This window comes from Sarcophilus harrisii, chromosome 3, assembly GCF_902635505.1.
Source record: "Sarcophilus harrisii chromosome 3, mSarHar1.11, whole genome shotgun sequence".
Classification (NCBI taxonomy): Eukaryota; Metazoa; Chordata; class Mammalia; order Dasyuromorphia; family Dasyuridae; genus Sarcophilus; species Sarcophilus harrisii.
The window spans coordinates 255,354,639-255,366,922 of NC_045428.1; the positions used below are offsets into that span (position 1 = coordinate 255,354,639).

The following is a 12,284-nucleotide window of genomic DNA, read 5'->3' on the forward strand; positions in this document are numbered from 1 at the left end:
GTATTTTGAAAAATAAAAAGCTATTATGATCTAGACACTGTGCTAAATTAATCTAATATTCTGATTAATAAAGACTTGTTATATAACCACTATGACCATAAATAGACAACCACTTTCCAAAGAACAAGAATAAAATGCAATATGCTTATTAGAAATTCCAATCAATATAATAGTCTTTATTTGATGATTCAAAAATCTTATTCCACAATTTAAAAAATTTATAATCAGTAATAAGAACTCTAAATTTTGGAATTTCCAAGGATAAAAGGCTGTGCAGTTAGTATAAAATAATAACTTCCTAGTGCTAATACTTTTTTTTTTTTAACAAAACAAAACTTCCTAACAAAAATGAGTAACTCATGACCTGACATGACCCAGATTCAATCTTAGTAGCTGATACCCTCCATCATTCTTTTTTGAGCTTATTTTGCCCCATCCAGAGTTTGCTCTGGGAAAATTTCAATTGATTTCTTGTCTAGATGTCTTCACATGTGGGTAAAAATATTCCAAGCTCATATATAAGCATTCAATGTAATAATGTATAATTACATAATAAAAAGTATAGAACAGTCTTATTCTAACCCACAGAAAATGAATAAAACACATAAATGATGCAAAATAATCTGAAAAAAATGATACAATTCTCATTTCTTTGGTTACATGTCAGAATTCATATCAGAAAGGAATTGCAATTAAAATATTTTTTAAAAAAACATTCTTTCTCCCTCTGGATAAGGGTGATTAAGATCCCATTTTTAGGCTCAAAAGTGAGCTTTTAGCACACAGAAAATAGAAAATAGATTTTCCTTATTGCAACTTTGCAACTATCATCACAGACAGATTTTATTTCAATAGTGGTGCTGGGGAGCAGTTACAATAAGCAGTATGCCTGATAGTAAGTATATTATCCTGAATATTAACTTATCCAGGAAAGAATATGTCTACTCCACAAAAGAACTAGATTTCTGGAGAATTATTTTTTAAAGACAGAAATTCTGAATCAGTCGGTTTTGTCCTAATGAGGGGATATTTATGGCAGATATTTTTGTGGATCTCTTGGTTTCCTGTTTTATAAATAATGTAAACAAAATAGCAGGAGAACCGTGGGAACTGGCTACAACCCAAAATATGACAATTGGTCTCAATCATTCATAGAGCTCAAGAAATAGGTTGCAAAGGAAAACAAAGAAGAAAAAATTTGGTGTTTTGTTAATTGTGGAACTTGTAAATATCCATTGTAAAGGAAAAAAAGGAAGTGAAGAAGATGGGAAAAATGACTGACAAAAATCAGTCTTACCCTTGTCCTTTGGAAAGCTAAATTATTAGTGCTCGCTGTATTTTTACATATAAGTTCTTTTTCTCTCTCCACTCTTGTCTATCCCCTTCCCTCTTCACTGTATTGTTCTTGTACTGTTTTAAACATTTTTAGATTGAATAATAATAATAATAATTCATATTTATAAAGCACTTTCAAGTTTATGAAATAGTTTCTTCAAAAATTCAATTCCACAGTTGCAGAAGAGGGGGAAAGGAGAGTTTGCTATTTTCCTCTTATTTGATCATCAAGACAACTGAACCCAGATGAACTATATACTTTCTAGATGTTTTTCATTAAAAATCTTGAAAGCTATCAAAACAGACTCAGTAACTAAGTCAGGTGGCAGATAATACAGAACACATGGATGGACATAGTAACAATGCTCTTAGTTGTTCTGACTGCTCATGTTCCAAAGATTTTAGAAACAGTTACAGAAAAGGTTTTAAACATTTCAAAGGTTACCTTAGTAATGACAACCTTCTGTTGTGATCTCCAAAATCGCACCAATCTCTCACAAAAATACAGGAACATAGGACCCACAATCCATTTCCAAGTCTGTTAACAGAGCAAAGACCAAAATGGGACTGAGACACATAGAGAGTATGATTGGAAGATTTTAGTTACTAACAAGGAAACCCTAATAGTCTAATAGTTTTGCAAAGCACTTTACAAATATTGTCTTATTTGATATCCACAGCAGCTCCAGGAGGTAGATATTATTATTACCCCATTTTATAGGCAGGTAGAGGTCAAGTAGCTTGCCCAGGGTCACATAGCTAGTAAGTGTTAAGGCAGGATTTTAATTCAGGTCTTCCTAATTCAATGTTGCTGTTCAGTCATTTTTCAAGTCATATCTGACTCTTTGTGACCCCTTTGGTGTTTTCTTGGCAAAGATGCTAGAATAATTCCATTTCTCTCTCCAAGAAACTGAGGTAAATAGGGTTAAGTGAATTGTCCAGGATCACATAGTAAATAAGTATCTGAGGCTGGATCTATCCACTATGTCATCTAGCTTCCATTTTTAACTCCAAGTATTTCATTCACTAAGTCACGTAGAAATGACCTCCATTATACTAACTTCCTTAATCAACAAATCCTTGGTAACTGTTCATATGTCCTGAATCACTCTATGATTTGACTGAGACAGTCTGCATTTAAAATGAATGTTTTCCCAATCTAAATTGAGGAACTCCAGTAATAATGTGAAACTTTCCAAGCAGAACTCCTTAAAAGAGCAGAATTTCCTCTGTGTCACAATTGCAATTGCAACAATTATATTGGAAACTTGTTTGGTTACAGGAGTATTTCCCTAAAGACTAACATTTCAACAGTACCATAGATTTAATGCAACAATTGCAGTTGCTTTACAACAGCTACAGCTGTTTGCAAGACTACAAATCTGTTGCAATATTGGTAGCTGTTACTTTAATATGATATAAGGTTTGAGAGCTATGCAATGTGCGTCTTTAATAGGGGCAAAGCCTGATAAAATGATAGCTTCTTCTGACAGCACAAAGCACAGTGCCCTGATTAAATATTCAATTAAAATGTATTGCAGTGGATTGAGTTGAATTCCTTTCTCTCAAACTCAGGATACACAGAGTAGCCCCTAAGATATTCTAGTCTCAGTATCACTTTTGGCTAAGGAATGGTTATAAGGTAGGTCCATCTTAGACAACATTAAAAGGCTGTAATTACTGAAATGACACAAATCCTTGTTAAAAGATGCTACACATACTCTGATATGGAAGCAAGGACATTGAATTTAGGATGAAGAACCAGGTTGGAACTCTGCTATTTATTTTCTATAAAATCATAAGCAAGTCATATATCCAATCTAAACAACTTCCTCATCCATAAAATGAAGACACTGGATTAGATGAAATATATAGTTTCTTTTAAATTTAAAATCCTACAATCCTCCAGAAACAAGAAATCAAGAAATTAAATCAAGAAAAAAACTTATAGAATATTAGGATTTGGTGAACAATAACAATAATATACTTTCATTAATAAGATGATAATAAAGACACAATCAGTTATACCATTGGAGGGTTGCCAGCAAATTGAGGGATAGGACAGTTTCCTTTAGTTCCCCAAAAGGAGATGTTCTCATGGCACAATCTAGGGTTGTGCTCTTCCAAACTTTTATCTGTCTGTCCACGTACAATTCTCCTATTGTGGAAATACAGAAAGGAAAGAAGAGAGAGAATCAGATTAATTTTGTTTTTAGTCATTCTGAGTAAACTTTAAATGTGACGGCTATTTCTTTCTTTTGTAGGGGATATCTTGAATATATCTGTGTGTGTATATATATATTCAAGATATATTTTTATATAAATTCAGAACTGTGAAATTTTGATTAGCAAAATAACCAGATTCTGCAAAAGATAGATTAGCAAAAGGGGAAATGATACAAACATTCCATCATTAGGAAAAAAGTATTGTAGCACTGGAAATATCTGAAAATATGTTACTTATGGTGGGTAATTCTAAGATTGCAAAATAAAACAAACCTTTTTATTAAAGGGGGAAATGAGTTCTTCCCCTCCCTGTTAGTTTTGTTTCCCTAAAATCATTTTTGTTTTTAAATAACTGATAAACAATAGCCCCAGAGCAACTTATATTAGTTCTAAGTCTCTTTAGAAAGATCTGATCTTCCTATAAAAATTAACATTAAAAACTTAATCAAACTGGAAATACTGGGGTTATTTTAAGAACATAAAACTTTAAGGAAATGAAGACTCCTTTTTTTTAAGTGCTCTTTAAAAGCATTCATAGCAATTTCTGATTCTCAGGGGCCCATGAAAGGCTGGGTCCCTAAGATGCATAGTGACTTGGTTTCTGAGAGTGATACTTTAGAAAGAGAAGCCTTTATAATATTTTGTTTTGGAAAATATAAATTAATGCTAATTTTTCTTTTTATTATTCGAACATTTCATTTGAAGAGCATTAATTAGTTGTGTAATCAAATTTTTGAATCTCATATATTAAATGAAAAGTTTTACTTGTGAACCTTTCCCTTTGTGACTCAAAGTCCCTTGTGACTTCCCATTTCACTGAGTACCACCACTCAATGCCTCCATACCCTCCATTTAATTATAAGCTCCTTGAAGTGAGAAACTTTCTCTTTTTTCCATTTGAATCCCCCAGTGCTTAACACAATACCTATGACTATTTAGCACAAGTGGCAAATAGAGTTTGAAATAAAAGCATTTTTCACATTAGTCAGGAAGACATTTATGTAGGGTAGCTAAGCTTAGAGTCTGTAAAAGGCAACTGATAAACAATATCAGGGAGATACAATTGAGATGGAGAAAGTAGATACAAGATAAAAGATCAAATACAAACAGTGGCTACTGTGTCCTCAAAAAAAAAAAAAGGTTGAAAGTCTGACTCCTAGTTTATCAATGACAATAATTTATATTTGCAAAGAGAATTTTAGTTTACAAAGGACTTTCAGTTATATTAGCTCCTTTGATTGCCACAGCAAGCCTATGACATAGCCAATACATGTGTTATCGTACTATTTTATGGGTGAGGAAATTGAAGAGAGAGATTTTTGAAAAAATGCCCAATATTATATAGCTAAAAAGTGATAACATCTTAAACATTTAGATTAAAAAAATTAAGTAAAGCATTCTTTCCATTACAACATGATCCATTATACATATAAATAAGAAATAGATTTATTGTTTGTCATTATTTTCCCTTCAATATCACCAATTGAACAACAAAGAAAGCATTGATTTAGTTCCTAGTACATTTCAAGAAAAGCAGCATAGGGTAGTATCAAGGTGGCTCCAGAATCAGGAGGACTTTGGTTCAAGACTAGAATCCGAAACATTAGTTGTGTGATTCTGAAGAAAAATCACTTGTTTTCCCTGCATTCCATACAAGTAAGATTATGTATTTCAGAGCAAGTGCTGATATGCATTGTAAGAGGGAGCTTTTTCAGTGAAGGCTCCTTAGAACAATGAATTATAGCTTTTAAAAAAAGTAAGACATGGTAGACACTGAGATAATATTTGGTTGAGGCATAGCAATTGAGAAAAATTAAGAGAAATTTCATGTAGAAGGTGACCTTGAATTGAGTTTTGAAGGAAATTAGAGATAGGATACTAATGGACCAATATGAAGATAGAATTGAGTACATAGAAGGAGTACATTTTTGACCTGGAATGGTCAAGGATGTAGTAACACTGGGAGTATGGATATCCTGTATGAGAGACAACCAGTATTCTACTTGGCGAGAATGTATATAGTATACTGAGAGGGATAATATATAAGCTCATAAAGATAGACTGGAGCCAGATCATAAAGGAATTTATTAAATGACAAATTTTGTATTTGATCACATAGGCAATAGGGAATCAATTTGAACAGAATAGAATAGCCAGATCTATGATTTAAGACTTTCCCTTTGGTAGCTGTTTGGGGTTTGGATTAGAGAAGAAGACATCTGGGATGGAGGAAAAGTAATTAGCAAGCTAGAGCAGTAGTCTAGACAACATGATAAAAGCCTGAACCAAGATGATGGCTGTGTGAGTAGAGAGGAGGAGATGAATGCTGGAGATGTTGTTGAGGTATAAAACAATATTTGTTTATTGTTTGGGTATGGAGGCTGAGGGAAAGTAAAAAGTTGAGGATAACACTCAGGTTCCAAAACTGAATAACAGAATGGCAAAGAACAAAGAATTGACTGTAAATTTTGTTTCCTTTTTTATTCTCAATTACAAGGGGATTATTTTTATTCACAGCTAAGATAAATTCATTTGTTTTCTGAAGTAGAACTTCTAGATAATAATTTTTATGGTATATTCTATCATTTATGAGATTCTGATAAGAAATCTGAGTTTTTATACACATCTACTCAACAATGTTCCTTCACCTCAAAGACCATTTAGTCCAACTCATATCTGAATAATGAATCTCTTCTATGACATTCCAGATGAGTGGTCAACCCACTCTACTTCTAGACACTATATAGAAAAGAGCATCAGCTATAAGAATCAGGAAAATTCAGCTTTTAGACCCAGAGTTAACTCTTAACTAGTTATGTTACCTTAGTAAATTCCTTTGCCATCCCCCCCCCCCATCCCTGCCTAGGTCTCAATTTCCTCATCTGCAAAATGAGAAGGTTTGCCTACATGGTCTTTTTTTAAAAAAAAATTTATTTTTGCTGAGGCAATCGGGGTTAAGTGACTTGACCAGAGTCACACAGCTAGGAAGTGTTAAGTGTTCTGAGGCCGAATTTGAACTCAGGACCTCCTGACTTTAGGGCTCACACTCTATCCACTGCAGCAGCTAGCTGCCCCTGCCTACATGGTCTTTAATGACCATTCTATCTCTGATATTTTTGTGTGAATCAATTCTATCTAAGACTTTTAATTATGGGGAAGTCAATAACTTGTAAGATAGCTGTTCCACTTTGAGACAGCTTTACCCAAGCTGCCTTAGCCAGGGAGCACTAAGAGAGACTGTCCATAGGAAACAATTGCCTAATCCTCACATCCCTCACCCTTTCTCCCTTCCTCTTTTTTTCCTTCTCCTTTCCACACCCTTGGTCATGCTTTTTCTGGACAGACTTTGTACAAAGTCCATCTGACTGTGTATAGAAACAAGGAGCACATGTTCTTTCCCCATCCTCCCATAATGTAACAGTAGCCCCCTACTGAGGCAGTCTCAAACCAATTTTTCTTTGGGGATGAATGAGTGACTCTCAGTTAAAAACTGAGTTTGGGGTGGGGGGTGGTAGTAGAAAGGAAGCTTATATAAAAAGGACTTCTAATTAGAAATCAAATTTATGGACACTGAACTTTAACTTTAAACCTAACTTCCTGTTGAAAAAGATAGAGCACAGTCATCGTCTCCTAGACTCCCAACCAATACTTTCTTAACTTGGCAAAAATATTCACTTAGTCAGTTCTGTAGTTAAGTTTGAAATAAGCCATCTGAATACATGTTAAGATATGAAAAGGAATGAATCAGAAGTTCGATTGTTATTAGATTATAATCTCCTTAAGGGAAGATAATTGTTTTTCATCCTGAAATGCTCAATAACTAGTAGATATTTTTGAGCATGATAATTATTTAATGCGTTAAAATTGAATTCAAGCTTCATCAATAATAATCTCATTTATGTGACAATTTTAGTCTATAAATATGTCCATGGCAACCCTTAGTAGAACCCTAAGTTCTACTAGCCCTATTTTATGCATATTCATGTGCTCAGAATGTATGATTTAATAAATGTAGGGAAATTCCCACCTTGAAAGAATTTGCCAAGGAATTTCATAATTTTTGTTGTTCAATTGATTCCATTTTGTCCAGCTTAGCAGTGTTCTTGCTATCCTTTGCCATAAATATTCAAACAAATAATTCTCAAACATTCATTAGCATTATGTCTAGTTCATTACTCACCCAGCTCCATGGATGGCAAGGCCAATGAAGAAGATAACAAAGAGGTGATGAGTGAACCAAAAAACTTCAAAATAAGACCTCCGGATTGTTTTGGTTGAGGATGTTATGATCAATATGAGGCACAATGTAATAATAACTCCAGTGAGGCCGGCTAAGTAAGTGAAAGCCACATAAAGGGCACCTTCAGGGTTCTATAAAATATAAGGAGAAAATCAAGTGTAGTTGTATGTTAGCAAAGATATTGAGGAGGCAGCTGTGTTGAAAATTATCACTGGGCTATAGTCCAAGGTGAGACACTCCAGAAACTATTCTCTATTTCTCTCCTTTTTAAGTCCTGGATCGAAGGAAGGAAGAAAGGAAGGAAAATGAAGGAATGGAAGGAAGGAGGGAGGGAGGGAGAGAGGAAATGAAGGAGGGAAGAAATGGGAGGAAGGAAGGAAGGAAAAATAGAAAGAAGAACAGAAGGAAGGAGGGAGGGAGAGAGGGAAGGAAAGAAATAAGAAAGAAATGGAAGGAAAAGGAAAGAAAGTAAAAAAGGAAGGAGAAGGAAGGAAGGAAAGAAAAAAGAAAGAATGACAAAGAAAAAGAAAGGGATACAAAGGAAAAAGGAAGGAGGGAGAGAAGGAAGGAAGTATACAAGAGAAAGAAAAATAAATAAAAAGAGGGAGAAAGAGAGAAAAGGAAATAAGAAAGAAAAGGAAGAACAAAATAAAATAAAAGAATGAATCTAGGGGTAAGGCAGACCCAAGATGATGAAATAAAGGTAGGAACTCGCTCAGCCTCTCCGCCAAACAACTCCAAATTCCATTCAGTAACAACTTTAAACAAATTTTGGAATGTCAGCACATTCTAAAAGATGGAGTAGAAGAATTTTCAACTGAAAAGAATTTGCAAGATCAGCAGAAAAGGTCTGTGGACAAAGGTGGGAGCGTAGTGTGTAATCCCAGAACAGGCTGTACCAGCGCAGCCCCTGCTCCAGCCCAGCCTTGGTTGGACCCCATCATCAATAAGGTGGGACCCCTGAATAAACAGCAGTGTTAGAAGCTTCTGGACTTAGCCCCAGGAACACCAGGGAGGACTTGTAAGGTCAGTGAAGAGAGTCTGTGGCAACAGGGTAGGAGTCTGATGTGCAGTCCATTGAAAGGCCTCCAATCCCAGGGCCTAAACATCTGTAAAGACCAACACTGTTGATTCAGAACTTACAGCTACAGTGAGACAGGGACACTTCTAACAGCTCCAGGACAGAAAGAAGGGCTTATGGTTAAGTCCTTAGAAAGATCTCTGAAAATAGCTGTACAAAACCCCTGAAGCTTGGGACAGTGAGCACTCCACCCTGGAAACAAACCTCTCCTTTAACAAAGAGTTAAAACCTAGTAACAGGCTGAGAAAAAGAGCAGAAAACAAAAAAGCTTCTGACATTGAAAGTCATTATGGTGATGAGGAAGATCAAAACATACTCTTAGAAGATAATAAAGCCAAAGCTCCTACATCCAAATCCTCTAGGAAAAATGAGAATTGGGCTCAGGCCATGGAAGAACTCAAAAGGGATTTTGATAATAAAGAGAGGTAAAGGAAAAATGAGGGAAAGAATTGAGAGAAGTGCAAAAGGAAATGTAAAAAGCTAATGAGAAGAAGAATGCCTTAAAAAAGCAAAATCAGCCAATTGGGAAAGGAGGTACAAAAGCTCATTGAGAAAAATCATTCCTTAAAAAAAAGAATTGAACAAATGAAAGCTAATGACTTTATGAGAAATCAAGATATAATAAAGCAAAACTAAAAAATGAAAAACCTAAAAAATGTGAAATATCTCATTGAAAATAGATCTAAGAGAGAAAATTTTAAAATATTGGTCTATCTGAAAGTCATGATAAAAAAAGAGCATGGATATCATCTTTCAAGAAATTATCAAGGAAAACTGTTCTGATAGTCTAGAACCAGAGAGTAAAATAGTAATTGAAAGAATCCACTGAACACTTCCTGAGACTCCAAAAAGAAAAAGAAAAAAGGGAGAGGGAAAGAAGAAAAGGGAAAAGAAACAAAGAGAAGAAAAGAGAAAAAGTCTTCTGTAGCTAAGAAGCAAGGCTCTTTATCTTAAGTTTAACAATGAAAAAAATGCAAATTGGCATCTATCCTGGAGGTAGCTGATATTCTTTCTCGCTGAATTTTTTGTGAATTGAACAAAGAGCTAGTTTGATTTTTTCAAATGTATTTTGGTCAATTCTCTTCTTAAGTGGTAATCATAAGAACAGACCCTTCTAATTATACAATTTTGAGCTTTATCCCCTTAACAGATTCAGAGAGAATAATGATTTGTCCCTGCCCATCTTCCCATCTCAATCCTTCAAAAATTCATACACACACACACACATACACACATACACACAGCCCTAATTATTTTTAACATATGCATACATGTCACTCTGAGTCTTTACCACATTTTACTCTTGCTCTCTAGATAAGAAACAATGAGATGCTGCTCTTTTTCTTCTGCAGAATACTACATATTCTGAAATACAATACTGAATACCAATCAACTAGACTCATAAACTTTAGTCAGGGCAGAAGTACACTTACCTTATATGGCTTTTCAACAAAATTAATATAAGTTTGGCCAAGAGATGGGTCATCAACAAAGACTGAGAGGGCAATTGAATAATTATCAGAGTTAATTCTGGACTTTGCATTCACCAGCCACTCCACATTAAAGAGATGAGCAATGGTATGAATTGCTAAGGAGGGCAGAAGAAAAGAGAAAAATACATAAAAATAAACAAAAACTGAAAACAACTGAGTGAATATTTTGCAAATTCCTGTTAGGATAGATACCCAAAAGTAACCCTTAACTACATCATATGGAGAATGTCTGGAGTGGGAAGATGGGAAGGATCTCCAAAAGTCTTCCACAAAAGATAATCTAATCCAGAATCAGCTGCTAATTGTGTGATTTTGGGCAAATCATTTAAACCCTTTCTGTTTTCTCACCAGTAAAATTGAGGGTTAGGAGTAAAGAGTTGGGTACATGGCTGCTGATTTTTATTCTGTCTCTAAATATGATTCTAAGGTCCTATGAGCTCAACAGATCTTGCTAGCTCTATAATACTTGATTTTTTAAAGCAATTAGTTATGTCCCCGATTTTCTCATTTTCCATAGTGAGTCAGATAGGACTTTGGGAGGCCTAAGCTTAGACAGGGAGACTTTTCCTCTTCAAAGTGGAAAATCTTTCAAAAGTTAAAGGAAGGGAAATCTGATGATAGAATAGCAAAAAGTAAATTGAGTATTTTGGGGAAAGAAACCCTATGAGTAATCACCTTAGATCTGACATTACCTATGAAAACTGTCCCTACCTGAAAGACTAATAAAATATTTTTAAGAATGTGGAAAATATTCCATATTTTCATAAAGTCTAAAGTTAAAAAGGTTTTTAAAAATCTCACTAGTGTGAAGGGCAATCATCCATGCCACCATTTTATGAAAGGTCAGGTTCCGGTCCAATTGTCTTCGCACACGAGTTGAACAGCACTAAATTCAAGAAACAAACAAACAAACAAAAAATCAACATAAATTTCAAGTAGTGACATAGAAATGTCATCCAAGGAACTGAAGATTTTATATAAATGTGACTTGGATTAGGGAACCTATCTAGTTGTTCACTGGGTGAGATTAAAAATGTGATTCTGAATATTTCATACTAATATTTTGAATTTTTCATATCATATGTATTTGAATTGACATTTACTTTAAATTTTTTTCTATAATAAATTTAACTACTGAGGTTCCTAGACACTAGGATTAGGTACATACAATTGGAGGATTACTCTTATTCTGTAATTAAAATTTCCATTAAGGATTAAGCACCTTTTTACATTTACTGTTCTGTCATCATGAAAGAGTAATGTATGAACAATAAATGATAAATGTAGTTAATGTTTCTATATTGCCTTTTTTTCATCTTTTTGGAGCCCCTCAATACTGGAGAGCCTTCCAAGAAGGGATTAGAAGTTCTAAAACCCACCACCAGAAAAAAAAAAAATTGATCAACTCTTCAGGTCTAAAAAGAGTAGGAGAACCTGTTTAAGTGGGATCTGAATCAGGAAGTTACTGCATAAGATAAGGGTGCTATCTCTGTGTTATATCATCCCCTTTCTGTTTCTCCTTTCATTTTCTGGACATTATGATACGGCTTCTTTAAAATAGAAGTGAGCAATAAATAAGTCACTGGAGCACATGGAATGAGAAGAATATTTGGGGAAAATATGGAAGGAAGAAAATAAGCATTGGTCAAAAGTCTTTTAGATGCCATTTACTGGACTAAGAACTTTGCAAACATATGTCATTTGATTCTCACAACAATTTTGTCATCCCCATTTTACAGTTTAAGAAACTAGGGCAAACAGAAATTGAGTTTTTCAGAGTCATATAGCTCCTAAGTATCAGGCTTGATTTGAACTTAGATCTTCCTGATTCCAAGCCCAGTATATTATTCAGTACTACCAACTGCTTCTAGATATGGCTAGAAAAATCTGTGTGAGAAAAAAAAACCGG

At 34.4% G+C, this 12,284-nt stretch overlaps 1 protein-coding gene across 1 annotated transcript in view; it reads right to left on the minus strand.

The window, feature by feature from the left end:
- The window catches only part of LOC100917667 (cytochrome b-245 heavy chain), a 40,939-nt gene that overhangs the window by 17,486 nt on the left and 11,169 nt on the right, over positions 1 to 12,284 (minus strand). The window contains exons 4-8 of the mRNA XM_003763471.4: positions 11,177 to 11,261; positions 10,316 to 10,470; positions 7,742 to 7,932; positions 3,364 to 3,493; positions 1,781 to 1,873 (exon numbers count right to left, since the gene is read on the minus strand). Of these exons, the coding sequence (XP_003763519.1) occupies positions 1,781 to 1,873; positions 3,364 to 3,493; positions 7,742 to 7,932; positions 10,316 to 10,470; positions 11,177 to 11,261 (654 nt within the window). The remainder of the gene's footprint in view (positions 1 to 1,780; positions 1,874 to 3,363; positions 3,494 to 7,741; positions 7,933 to 10,315; positions 10,471 to 11,176; positions 11,262 to 12,284) is intronic.